The 14,120-nt window shown below is 48.7% G+C and overlaps 1 protein-coding gene across 3 annotated transcripts in view; it reads right to left on the reverse strand.

Moving 5' to 3' along the window:
- The window catches only part of KSR2 (kinase suppressor of ras 2), a 371,798-nt gene that overhangs the window by 89,764 nt on the left and 267,914 nt on the right, over positions 1-14,120 (reverse strand). For all 3 annotated transcript variants that reach the window (XM_073222345.1, XM_073222344.1, XM_073222346.1), the window contains one exon: positions 13,926-14,009. In XM_073222345.1, coding sequence (XP_073078446.1) covers positions 13,926-14,009 — 84 coding nt within the window. The remainder of the gene's footprint in view (positions 1-13,925; positions 14,010-14,120) is intronic.

A 14,120-nucleotide genomic window follows, 5' to 3' on the forward strand; every position in this document is an offset into this window, starting at 1 on the left:
GATGGCTTCGGAATGTCTGTGCACATTTCCCCAATTTCTCTTGTGTTCAGTCTTTTATGGCCCTAACAGGGCCCTGAATTCCTCTCTGATACAGAAAAGCTGGACTTGGGGCCCCTGGGAGTGCTGAGCAGAAGCATGGAGGCATGGGCAGTATGAAACAAAGTCCAATCACATCGAGAGGGCCTTAGAGCATTAGTCCGTCTCCAGGTCCTTCTCTCTGATTGCATCAGGGAGGAGGTTTCCTGCCCCAGCACATCTTTACATCTCTCGGCCATGTGCTGACCCCAGTCCCAGATTCGGGCAGGCAACGGTATCCACAGGGGATTTAATAAATGTATTTTTCCATTGGAATGTCTATGTTTTTCTGGTTGCTTATTAATGGCAAGTAAGGCCGATTTTCCATTCATGATAATAGAATACATTTTCATCTTTAAATAAAGTTATTTAAGTTAAAAAGGTCATAAATAATAAATAATTAAATGTAGGGGCTGCTACATAAATACGACAAGATCATGACAGTGTGGTGACCAAATGAATTAGACTGGGAAAAGGTGGCTTGAGCAATTTGGAATTTTCAAAAAGAGGTGGCAGCTCTTGGCACCTAAAAGTCTCAGATGGTTGAAAAATATTAGGAGGTACTAATTGGTCATGAATATCATAAAAATCCTATAACTCTGGAAAAATCAGAGCTAACACTCACACAGTGCTTACAATGTACTAGGCGATGTTCTCAGTACTTCACACAGTTTGTTTCAATCCTCAAAGCAACCCTGCAACGTAGGAGCTAGTGTTAGCCTCATTTTACAGACTGAAAAACTGAGGCCCAGCAAATGTGCATAACTTGCCAAGGTCAAATAGCCAGTGAGAGTCAGAGGTCCCAAGTCCAGCTCCAACCACGATGCGCATGTCTCCAAAACTTCCATTGGCCTTGCTCTACAACTTGGCGGTGGGGAAGAATAAAGGGGTTTCTAAGAGTGATGAAGACATGGGGAGTGGGAGGTGGGCAGGGGCCCCAGCAGCCCCAGCAAGGCGTCTGCATTTGATTCTGTAGAGCTCTAACAAGCTTGGACTGATGTTTGGGAAGCCGTGAGTCAGGCAATCTGCTATTGCCAAAGGAAAGTTGAACCAGGAACTTTCTGCACTCATTCCTATTTCAAATAGCTCAACTCCACCCTGGAAGCTTCCAGAGGGGAATTTTTCCTTTGTGCCACTCCCACCTGCGAGTCTCCCCTGAAAAGCCCAGCTGGAATGGTGATGGGGAGATGTGAGGAAGCCCACTGGCTCTTATGCACAGTGCTCTGAAGCAGGGGCAAGTGGTTAAATGCAGCCTTGGGACCACCTCCGAACCAGGACAGGACAGGCGAGGCCTTTTTCCTGCCTCCTCCTCGCATTTTCCTTTTCAGTGTCCCTTGTTTATCTTTTGCAGTAATGGAAAAACATTCCCTCACCTCTGGCCAAAGGGTTAGAGATGAAATGCTTGTCCTTCCAGCCAGGGCTTCAGAGGGCAGCGCTCAGAACAGGTGCACGCCCACTGCTCATGCAGAAAACCCGCGGATCCGTCTCCCACGCCTGGACACTTGAACCCTGCATGGAGGTTCAGACCTCAAGAACTAGCACCAGCACGCCCAGGACCTGCTGAGTTAGCAGCACTAGCCTAGCCCTGAAATCACACAGACCCTGGTGGACAGAGGCAGAGGGACTGAGATGAGGCTTTGGCACAGCGCAGACAGACACACTATGTCCCACTTCTGAAGACTTGTTTCTCCAGCAAGAAATACACACGCTTCCACCCAAATTAGACTTTTCATTCTCACTGCCGATGGAAGAAAAACCTACTACCATATAATTTAAAGGTAGAGCCCTGCTTCAGAATCAGATCCCCAAGGCTTATCCTCCAAGGTCCTATTTGGTAAGCACTGCGCATGTGAATTTTTAGCAAGTGCACGCCAGAGCTCAAGAACCCCTGTGTAAGAGGGACACATTCTATTTCCCAATGAGAGATGTCTACGAGCCTGAATCTTCCCGAAGACAGCACTCTCTCCTGCAAAAAAGGGACATGTGGTCAGGACAATCTACAGAATGAATCTGTTTTCAAAATTTGACACCATGACTTCTTGGCTGTGAAACTTGGGCAAGTCATGGACCCACTCTGACCCTCAGTATCTTCATCTGTAAAGTGGGGACAATCATAGCATCTGCCTCACAGGGTTGCACAGAAGGCTAATATTACAGGGCAAGTAAAGCGTTGAGGACAGATACTTGAAGTAGCAGGCACTATTGTTTGTATTCTGGTTGTCATTTTTATTGCTAATTTGTGCAGCCACTTTCCACTGCAAGCCTGTAAGATCCTCGACTGGAGAACCACATTTCTCTGGCTGGAAATGTGGGCTGGCTGGAATGCTTGCAGACCTCAAACAACCATGGGTGGAAGTTGATTGGTGAATATTCCAGCTTCCTCTACCTTAGGTGGGATGACTCAGAGGTGTGTAGACATGGGATTCGACCCCAGTTGCCCAAAGCTATAACCTGCTATTTGAGGCACCCAGCACTGGCTGCCTTCCCTTGCCTGTCTCACTCCCCATGCTCCTGCTGGTCTGGCCTGGGACCACCTCTCAGATAAACCACCTGCCCTTGAATCCTCGTTGAGGTCTGTAGAATCAGGGGAGCCCAATTAAGACACCAGGATCACTCCCCATGCTCCTGCTGGTCTGGCCTGGGACCACCTCTCAGATAAACCACCTGCCCTTGAATCCTCATTGAGGTCTGTAGAATCCGGGGAGCCCAATTAAGACACCATGATTACTAAAGGAGGTTTGGAACACCGAGGTGGTCTGCCCTGAGCTCTGTGGTCCTTGTCCCTAGTGTGTCTCTTTCCTTAATGAATGTGGTTTGCCAGGTGCTCCGTTCCACAAGGAGGAAAAGGGAGGGGTGGGGAGGACATGGCTGACAGCCCCCTGACAAGCCTCTGCACCCCAAGTGGCCTGGAGGAGCACCATGATTTAGGACTGTGGCTGTGAACAACTCCAGGCACCAGGAAATGCCAGATAGGCTTCCACAATGGGTGACAAGCTTGGGCTTCAGGATCAAGCCGACCTGAGCTTGAATCACAGACCCGCCCTTCCCAGCCCAAGGGGGCGTGGTCTGACTTGCTGAGGTCTACGCTCCTCATCTGCAAAACTGCAACGACGATCAAATGAGAAACAGCTCGCGTGGCACCCAGCTCGGCAGCAAATGGGTCAGTGTTTCTGCAGGAGGGGCTGAAACACACTTGTGTGCCCGCAGGGAATGCCACTGAACTCCACACAGCCTGGAAACTTGGGAAGGATTTATTTAAAACTCCCATTGAAAAAGTTTTTTTTTTAAACTTCCAAGGCTAATAGGATAAGCTTCAGTTATCAAGAAAAGTCGCTTACATGGCCTATCTCATTCCCCAAAGTGCTGCAGGCTAAAAGATATCCCCTCCCTCGGAAAATTAACTATGGGAACTTATCTTGAGGGCAAGATCTGGGTCTTCCTCATCTATGTAGCTTCCTTTCCTACCCCCCTTTCAGTGGCTGGCATGGTGGCTGGTATAATACATGCTGAATAAATATTGGAGAGACAGGGAAAAAGGAGGAAAGGGGGGAAAAAGGAAGACCAGCAGGAGGGAAAACCCATCAAATGCTACTGGTGTAGGGACAGTAATATTCTCTATCAAAAACTCTTTACCGAAAAATTATTTCTATTTCTTACCAGTGATAATCCTGTGCAGTTTGCAAAGGGCAAATATGTTCCTCTCTGCATTCCTTTCTGTCTGCCTTCCCTCCTCCCAAAGTCTGGGAGGGACAGGGATTTGACTCCAAGCAGACTGGACCTCCATGGATCTTGCCCGGGAACTGTGGGGGACAAATGGTCCCTTTGTGAGCAGCTCTGCTGCTTCCTTAATGGATGTGTCATGGCCCCCAGCAGCCCCGCAGAGCAGAGGCAAGCCCAGAGCCCAGCATGGGGCTGAGATCAGAGCACTAGCCTTCCTGGGAGGACGGGGGGGCAAGACTCGTGCTGGTGAAGACGGTCATGTTCATTTCAAATGGTTCATTGGGCAATTCAACCCAATTTATGAAACCGTTGCTCTGAGCAGCCCAAATCCCTGATTTCTCCTACTTTCCCTGATCCCACCCCAGCTCACTTTGGAGTCCATCTGTGCAGGGCACAGCCTTTCCTAACGGAGTACAAGTGAAGTGTTTTAGAAACCTGGCCCCCAACATGTGATCGAGGAAACATTAAGCAAACGTTAACTTTCGGTCAGGTGCTGTTCCATGACCCCGTTACTCTGAACAACAGTGCAGAGCTAGGCGGATGCCATTATACCCATTTCAGAGTCAAGAAGACTGAGGGTCCGTAAGCAACCCAACCAAAGAGATACTAAAGGGCAGAGTCAGATTATTCATTCACTCAGGCACACAGAAAACACAGCTGCCTTCCTCTGCGCCAGGGGCTGAGCGAGGCCCCGTGGTATGCAACACAACAGGGCAAAACTCTTTCCTTAATTGTCATCCTTACAGACACCCAGCAAGGAGTTCCCCGTCTATGTATGTAAACATGTCTCCTGTTGCTTCAAGCAGGAGCATCTTCCCACTTATCCCCCTGCCTCAGCTTTGCCTCTTAGAAATGATCCCATTTAGATTAGAACCAGTTTCTCAGGACCTTGAGTTGGCAAGAACCACTTTCTCCCCAGAGAGCTACTGAGATCTACTCCAGCAACACATTATTTACTGAGCATTTGCTATACGCCAAGCTCTGTGCCAGCCCTGGAGGAATAAACAGTAAATCCAGACACAGCTCTGTCCTCAAATAGTTTAAAGTCTGGTCAGAGCGACAGGAAGCTAAGTAGGCAACACAACGTAGTAAGTCATGTGGAATGACAGGGCAGGGCAGGGTGTGACATAGTGGATCTGAGGGAGTCAGGGAGGGCTTCCTGCAGGAGGCAATGACTGAGCGGATCCCCAAAGATAAAAGGGAGCTTGCAGAGGTGTGGGAGAGAGAGCCAGGCAGAAGCAATAAAAGGCAGGTGCAAAGATGTGTCAGTGAGTAGGCACATGGCCTGCTGCAGGCTGGATGGCTCGGGGAAGCTGGAGCTCTGGGTATAAGGAGAGAAGTAGTGAGAGGGGAGGAGGGAAAGGTAGGCAAGGGGTGGCACAGGGTCTCATCATGAGGCCGGATTTTGTCTGGAGAGCAGGTATCTAAGAGAGGTTTTAAACAGGGAGGTGAAGGCTAGATAAGGATTTTAGGGAGACCCCTCCCCCACCCCTGGCAGTAAATATTTAAAATTAAAGAGCAGCCAAGTCCCTCTCTCATTACCTTTCCTACTCTCTGCTTCTGCTCCCCTTTTCCCAGGCTACTGCATAAATGCTCCTTCAGGCTTCTTGCAAAATCACAGAACCAAATCATTACCACTTTGCTGTAGGTTTCACTGAATCCCTCAGCTGAGCAGTTTTGTCTCCTTTTGGTTCCCCTGTGGTCTCTCACTTGAGCCAGTGCTTCTAGAAACTTCTCCACAGGGTCTCAGTGAAGGATATCAAAACACCCTTTCCCTCACTGCTGACAGCTCCGTGGGGTTGAGCTCTTTGGCTTACAACTGGGTTAGAAAGAAAACCCCACCACAGAAATGAGCAAGGGCGGTGGGCAGTATTAACATATAAATCAGACTGCAGGCTCCAGGGAAGTAACGCCAAATAATCAGGAAAGCCCCAGCACTGTTCTCTCCATAAGAGGATATTGCAGGGAAACTGTAGACTTACTATGTGTTGGAGATGCCCTGCCCCGCCCCCCAACTTCCCTGAGAGAGGGGAGAGAGTACAGAGTTCGGTTCCCAGGTCCTAGAAGTGTCCATTAGAATGCCAAGAGCCACTTGTCATCTTGCAATTCAAGAAGGGATGACAGGGGAGGGCAGCAGGTGGAGGCGGGGACACTAAGAGCTCTGGTCCAGTCAGACTGAGATCAGACTCTCACGTTCTGTTCAGCTGTTTAGTTTAACATGAAGCAGAGTAGGAGCTGGCATTTATGGCCAGCCCTTTGCCCCTGTAAAACTTTTAAGAGTCTAGGATCTTGAGTCAGAGGGGCGTTTTGTGGAGCAGATCCACCCACTGTGAGACTTGGGGCCAGCTATCTACTCCTGAAGGCCTGTTTCCTCACCTCGAAAATGGGGATAGGAATAGACCCTACCTACCACGGTTTTTGCAAGGATTAAATGAGATCATGCATGGCAAATCTTTAGCCAAATGGCACTTAGTAAGCCCTCAATATGTGATATCGTCACCACCATCATATCCAACTCCCCACCTCAGCCTCTAGTAGAATTATAATCATCCCATACATGCAATGGTACTTGGACCCAAAATTTGGTTTGCAATAAGTAAAAATGCATATAAGGGACCATTGATTGCCATTATGATTACTGCAAAAACTCATGGAGTGTTTCTACTCATGGAAAACTAAGTTCAGGCTTCAAGCTAGTGATCTCTGAAATGCATGCCCATAATTATATCCTGCCCATATCCTGCCTGTTGTGCAAATTCCTGAAGCTTCCAGGAACTTCGCAGCAGCTGCAACGTCAGTGCGCATCATTTCCCCAGTTTCTCAAGAACAGGGAGAATTGGTGTGTCCAGAGGCTCAAAGTAGCCACAGCTTACTTCACACGTTTACCTCCTCATCACCTGCGGCTGGAGCGATTGCAAAAGCAGGCCATTTTCTGATAAAACGCTGTATTTTGATGCAAGAACACAGGCTCAGAGATCATACAGGGAAAGAAGAGAACCAAAAAGAGTATGAAATCCAAGTGAAGAGACCCAATAACAGAGCAAAGGTAGATAAAGGTGAACACGGCTCATCTACACGAAAATTAGTAAAGCAACTGCTCACATGAAAGTAAGTAAATGCCAGCACTTCCAGGCAAGAGCAGAGGGGACTCATATAAAGAGTATTAAAATACCACTGGAATAAACTGGAAATCTGCTGGTTAACTCAGGTTTCTAAATGCACTCTTTACCTTCCCAGGGACACTTTACGGATCTCACTGTTATAGATGTGACCTTAACTGGAACACAGGAAATGTTTCTACCAGCACAGACCTGCCCCAACCAACTTGGGTCACCCAAGACATGGGACTTTTCAGTGCTAAATCCAGGGAAGTCCCAGCAAACCGAGATGTTTGATTATTCTGTTGAATAATTCAGTAATGCTGGTACTCTGAAACTGAATAATGCATACCACAGTCCCTCCAGTTGTGAATGAATGATTTATTATATAAATCAGGGGTTCTCAACCAAGGGCAATTTTGCCCCACGTCACCTTCCAACAGGCAACACTTGGCAATATCTGGAGACATTTTTGCTTGTCGTATCTCGGGGTGGGTGAGGGGCACTACTGACATCTGATGGGTAGAGGCCAGGGATTTGACTAACACCCTACAGTGCACAGGACAGCCCCCAAAAGAAGAACTATCTGACCCAAAATACAACAGTGCCAAGGTGGAGAAACCCTGATCTTATTAACATATCTCCCAAGAAGTGCACTGGCTCAGAAAATCCCCAAAGAATTGGAGAACAAGAATTATACAAAAGTAGGAAATGTGCTAAATTTTCCAGAACTTCAAGTTTTGCTTCAATCCATGGAGGTGATTTAGTAAGTATGTGTCTTTGCACACTTTATATTAATAGAAAATCCATTTCTGTATCTAGATTCATGCTGAACAACTTAAAGACTCTGCTTTGAAGGAATCCGCAGGTCATTCATGTGATTAGGGCACTCACGTGTCTTACCACACTGAATCAATGTATTAGCCTCATTTCACATGAGGGAGGCTTAGGAACTTTCCCAGAATCACACAGACAGGAAGTGCCAGAGCCAGGGCCTGAACTCAGCTCTCTGCGGTTCTAGCGTCCGGATCTTGCTGTTGTTTTGCTATCCTAAGTTGGGTTCCTAGAAGCAGATCCTGGCATGGGTCTTCCTACAAGTGATTTACGGAGCTTCTCCAAGCCAAACCTATTGCACTGGAGAGAAAGCAGGGCAGGCAGTGGGGGAGAAGCTAAGAAGCATGTGGTTTCAGGTGACGCTAGTCCCAGCCCGATCCTTCGGGGGGCCTCTGGACTGTGAACTGCCTTGAGGCAAGCAGACTGGCTCTTTGCCTACCTGCACCGGCAAGTCCAGTGGGGCTCACTCCCTGCCTCCTCAGGGTGAAGCGGGTGTAATCACGCAAGCACAAGCCCCCAGAGGTCTTAGGTAGGAGCCCCTAGCAGCAGTGCCAGTGGCAACTGGGAATGTGAGCAGGACATCAAGACACACGGGGGTGAGGGGCGGCTGTGTTCAGTGGCTGCTCATTTTATCACTCTGTCTTCAAAGCAGAGGAGTGAGTACCCCCCAGTCCTGGAGGAAAAGGAGCCTTAGCATCTGCAAGGTATTCTATATCCACACTCTGCCCATATCAGGCCCTACAAGCAGGTGACTCAGGGAACATCAGAACTGCTGGCTTCTGCGCCCCACTCGACCACCCAGAGGAAGATCATCCCAACACCAGCAACTCCTCCCCGAGGCCTAGTCCTACCCACTCCGGCATCATGAGAGCTCCGGAGTCCAGCTGCTTTCCCAGGAGCAGGGACTGGATGGGGGGTGAGCAGGCCCCCATGCAGGGACCCGCCCAGGCCAGGAGCTGCGGGTGATAGCAGCCCAGTCATAGCGGCGGGCGTGGTACTGTGGCTGCAGAGCAGAAGCAGTCTCCTCTGGCCCCCGGGCCTGCCTGGTACAACTGCACACATGCTCGAGCCCTTCTAAGTCCCGATCCAAGCCTTTGCCCATGCTGTTCCCTCGACCCAGACCAGCCTCACCCCAGCTTTACCTGGCTAACTCCAACCCTTCTCCAAAGACTTTGAAGTCCTCCCGGCAGCCTCCCTTGATGTGCCCGACCCCACTGTAGACCCAGCACTTCCCCCTGTGGTGGTAATTACCCGGTTTACCCCTGCCTCTAGACAGGTGCTCCACACTCACATTTTAGTGCAAATACGAATTTATCTAGGATGCTTATTAAAAATGCAGATTTCTAGGCCCTATTCCCAGAGTCTGGGCCGGAAAGTCCTGGGTGGGGCTCAGAAGCTATAATTCCCAGCTTCTACCATGATCCCAAGGTTGGCCCAGAAAACTGGCGGTGACTGTGAACAACTGGAGGATGGCATCTCCTCCACCCTCGTCCCCAAAGCGTGACACAGACTCCCCCACATGGCAGACACCCAGCAGGGCGGCTCACCTAACCAGGACCACAGCACAGTCCATGCAGGGAGCGTGCGGGGTGGCTGAAACACACCCGAGACAGACACTTTAAATGCTACTTCTCTACTGGTCGTTCTGGAAGATGTCTCCTCCCCACCCCCTACTCCAGCCTGGGCAGAAAAAATAAACAAAAACCCCCACCTTGATTCAAACTCTCGTTTTCCATAGCATAAACCATTCAAACACTACTGTGTACTTTCCTGCAAGAAATGCAGACGGGGGCAGAGCGTTTCCGAGTTCCAAACCTCAGCTTGGTGGGAACCTGCAGCAGAGCCCTGAGAAGGGGGAAGATTCAGATAACACACGACTGTGGGCAGGGAAGCCCACCAGCTTCTTCCTGCAAGAGCAGATTTCGGCCAGCTGAATCCACAGTTAGCAGACAATACGTGGATTGTGCTGACATCCGACCACTCAGAACTAAACTCCATGCTGCGCTCGTGAATCTATTAGATGAAAACGCCTCAATTTAGATAACTGCGAATTGCTTTCTGAGCATAATTTCCTATTAGTTCATTAATCTCTCTATTCAGAACGCCAACAAGACAGCTGATGATAATTCCGGAGGAAGTTGGCATTAAATCGAAGCAAAAGGGAAGGGGGTTAGACATTCAGAAGTATCCTGGCTTCCTGGGTGGAGGGGTACCCCAAAATTAGTTCACAGACTTAGCAACAGTACTAGCTTTCATTTATTAAGCTCCTACAATGGGCCAGGTACTCGGCTGAGCATTTTGTCTTCTTTATCTTACTTAGATTTAAAAAAAAAAAACAATCTAGTGAGTTAGATATTCTTTTCCTCTCTCTACAGAGGAAGAAACGTGGGCTCAGCAGTGGTCACACCTCAGTTAGTGGCACAGCCAGGATTCCAGTATAGATGTGTGTATGACCTACAGCCTGAGCTCCCAATCAAGCCTTATTTTTCTGACTCATCACACAAATGTTTACAGGATGAAGGGATTACACAGACAGTGATGCAAGACTCATGAGTGAGGCTAAGGTTGGGGGGTGGGGGTGGTAAGCGTAACAGCAAAAAAGCCTGAAAAATAATCAGCAAAGACTGAGCACCTTGTGAAAGAAAAATCTCATGTGCTGAAATGTCAGGCTGGAAAACAGTTTGATTTTGTCAAACTACTACTTTCATAAGAGCAGTGGTCCCCCAAATGTGGTCTGAGGACCAGTGGCATGAGTGTCACTGGGAACTTGTGAGAAATGCAGTTCTGGGGCCCCATCCCAGACCTGGTGAATCAGGGGCTCGGGGTGGGCCCAGGAAGCTGTGTTTTAACAAAACCTCCAGGGCATTCCAACGCACAGTCCATTTTTTGAGACCCATGATCTAGAAAGAAAATCAGCTCTGCAAGGGAATTTGGAGATCACTTAGAGTTGTGCTTCTCAAACTTTCATGCACAAGGATCCCCGGGACAACCTTAAAATCCGATTCTGATGGAACAGGTCTGGGGAGGGGCCTGAGAGTCTGCATTTCTAACCAGCTCCCTCTTGGGTGACGCTAATGCTGCTTGTCCAGGGACCCTGCATGGTGTAGTGTGGGTCAAATCCAATCCTTGTCAGCCAGGGAGCTGCCAGCACTAACCGATGTGGGATTGCTCTAGACATAAAAAAAAAAAGTCATTGCCTTCAGGATGGATTCAAATCCAAGTCTCTGGGATGCTTTAGAAGAACAGGAAATGACTGCGTCAGGCACTGTTTTTCCAACGTTCCCACTCAGATGTTCCCTGAGCACTTTAAAATTGCTGCCCTTTCCCCTGCCCTTCCTATCTCCACTATCTGCTTTGTTCTTCTCTTTAGCACTTAGCATCATCTGAGCAGGTAACCTCTTTTACTAATTTACATTGTTTCCTATCTGTTTCTCCCTGCTTGCTAGCATATAAGTTCCAAGAAGGCAGAGGTTTGGTCTGTTTTATTCACTGCTATTACTCCTGTACCTAGAACACTGCCTGGCACAGAGCAGATGTCCAATAAACAGTTGTGTAAATGAATAAATGGTGCCACCCATTTTTCCTAAGAACCTACCTCCCCTTCTTGGTGCCATCTCTCTGAAATGTCACCTGTTGCTGCTCTTTACACATGTACTTGAGTTGCACTGAAATAACTTCTCTATTGGTGTATCTTCCGCTAAATTCCTGACGGTGAGGTCTGTGTGTTGCCCATTTCTGACTCTCATCCCACCCTTCCATCAGCTCACAAAAATTTTGCCAATCTTTGAAAACATGTATAAACGACCATCCATCCTCACTACAATTAATTTAAAAACTGCAGGATTTGATTCATGCAAGAGTTAAGTTCAAACTTCAGCCGGTGACATCGGTAATGCATGCTCATAATTATGTGCTGGAGATACCTCTAAACTCTGTTGCAGTTACACAAGTACAATGACAAAATTCCTGAAGCAAGCCGGAACTTTATAGCAACTACAGACTGCTCTCACCGTTCTAGCAGTTTTCTGAGGGCTGAGCAAATTGGTAGGCTCGATGGGACAATTCAACCACGGCTTGGTTTGAATTCTGCCTCTTACATAGCAGAAGCCACTTTTGCACAAAATAGATGAGAAGGTAGATGTTCTTCGATAAAACATGATCATCCAGAACAAGGGCATTTCAAGGACTCCTTCCAACAGCCCTGTGGTAGGCTCTAGTAACATGCCCACTTTGCAGATGAGGAAACTGAGCCTTGAGATGACAAGTCTCTTGCCAGAGCTCATACAGGGAGTTCAGCAATGGAGCTGCGACTCAAAACTCAGTTTCTGGCTGCTTCCAGAGTCTATGCTTCCTGAAGCTGCCCCTCCCCCCAAGGCCCCATTCCTCCTCCAGCCTCCTCCCCCAACCCTGGGCAGGCCCTGGGCCTTTGCTCTTGACTTCTAGAACAGAGCAGGAGCAAAGACTGCCTCAGAGTTCCACCACTAGTGCTGAAAATTGGAACAGCTCAGTAAGTGCTCAGCCTCAGGGACTCCAGGCTGCAAGCCTGTCACCTAATTACCTGACTTCAAAGCCTCCACTCAGCAGGTGTGAGGATGTGGAAGCTGCCAGTTTCCCCTGTTTCCCCTCAGAACGAGGTGTGGCTGCACACAGAGAGGACAGGCCCCCAGAGCAGATGGGGTAAGGGGGAAAAACAGACCCCAGGGCCTGGCCTCATGCCTCTCTGAGTCAGAAAGACTAGAGGCCTCCATCCTGGGGGCTCACCTGACAGCCTGGCCTCCAAACCCTAATGCTTGGTAATTACTGCTGCACCCGGCTCCCCTTCTGCCATGACGCCTAGGGCTCCGTAGGGGTGGAACTAATTAGTGCCCCCACCCAACTCCAGGAGGGAAGGAACCTGGTCCTACTTCATTACCCACAGTGCAGGGATGTGGGCTGGCCTGAAGAAGCCCGAATGAGAGCGCCCAGCCTGAGCTGGACACGGAAGAGCAAGGCTAGAGGGCACAGAAAGATTCCTACAGTCTTTGAAACTAAATGGCTCCTATAAGCAAACAGATGCACATTGATTTGTAACTCTTAGATACAGTTGACTATTTTACAGTCATTGGACCAGAGCAGGTATTTCATGCATATTTATGCAAGGAGAGCAGGGGGCCATGCAGAAAGGCATCTGTGACCTTTGACAGAGGACAGAAGCCTGAGTCTGGCACCGTGCTCTGGCCTTTGGTGTTGACTGACTGAATGCTCACTCTACTGCCTGCAAGAAGGTTAAGCCTTTCATGCAGATGAAGACGCTAGGCACGGAAATGTGAGGTGACTTGCTCAAGGTCACATGGCCAGAAAGTAACCGAGCCAAGATTTGAACCCACCTTTGCCTGACTCCGGAGCCCATGTTGGGCATCATAGTGACCCTCAAACCTCCTAGCCTTCTGCCAGCCATGCCCTGTGGTGGACACATGTGCCTGTGGGAGACAGACATCTGTAGGTTCTGGCCTTCTCACCAGAACTCCAGACCAACATGATGCCACAGGACTTAGGGGGTCAGGGTTCATGCCCTGACTGCCGCTTCCTAGCTGTGTGACCTCAGTAGGTGACTATCCTGGCTAAGGCTCAGTTTTTGCATATGTAAAATGGGGAGAATCCTAACACTCCTTCAGAAGACAACGAAGAAAGGAGAAAGGGACTTTGCACACTGTAACTCAGGGATTAGGAAACTGCAGCTGAGGGGCCAAAGTCAGCCCATGGCATAGTTGTCAATAAAGCTTTATTGGAATAAATTAATGTGTCACGCCCATTTGTTTGTATATTGTCTATGGCTGCTTTGGAGGTACACAGCAGAGTTGTGTGGTTGTAACAGAGACCCTGTGGCCTGCAAACACTGAAATATTTGCTATCCGGTTGACCAGAGGTAAAATTTGCCAGCCCTGATCTTAGATGCCATGAAATGCAAGGTGACACTGCTTTGGCAGATAACATCGCGCATGTCCAGTACTGTCCATTGGCCCTGGTTCCTACCCAGAATTGCTCTTCTTGACCCCTTATCAAAAGGCAGAGGTTAATGTAAGACACATTTCTGAAAAATGGAGCGAACACCTCTCCTGAGAGTCCAGAAACCCCACTCCCATCAGCTGTCGCAGAGCCCAGGTGGCTCTAACTGACATCAAATGCTGTGAAAAGACATGTCCAGGGACAGCCACTTACTTGCAGTTTTTACACTTGAGGCCAAAAAGCATTCCTTTCCCACAGACTGTGCATGTTTGAGACATCCAGTACTTGGTGGAAAACCTGTGGAAAGAGACAGAAAATGTTCAAAGGCAGTGTCTTGAACTTGAAATGTTCAAGGGAAGGTGACTGACCTATCTCTCCCAGGATGAACCACTGAGAGGATAAGCACAT

This window comes from Manis javanica, chromosome 15 (assembly GCF_040802235.1).
Source record: "Manis javanica isolate MJ-LG chromosome 15, MJ_LKY, whole genome shotgun sequence".
Taxonomy (NCBI): domain Eukaryota; kingdom Metazoa; phylum Chordata; class Mammalia; order Pholidota; family Manidae; genus Manis; species Manis javanica.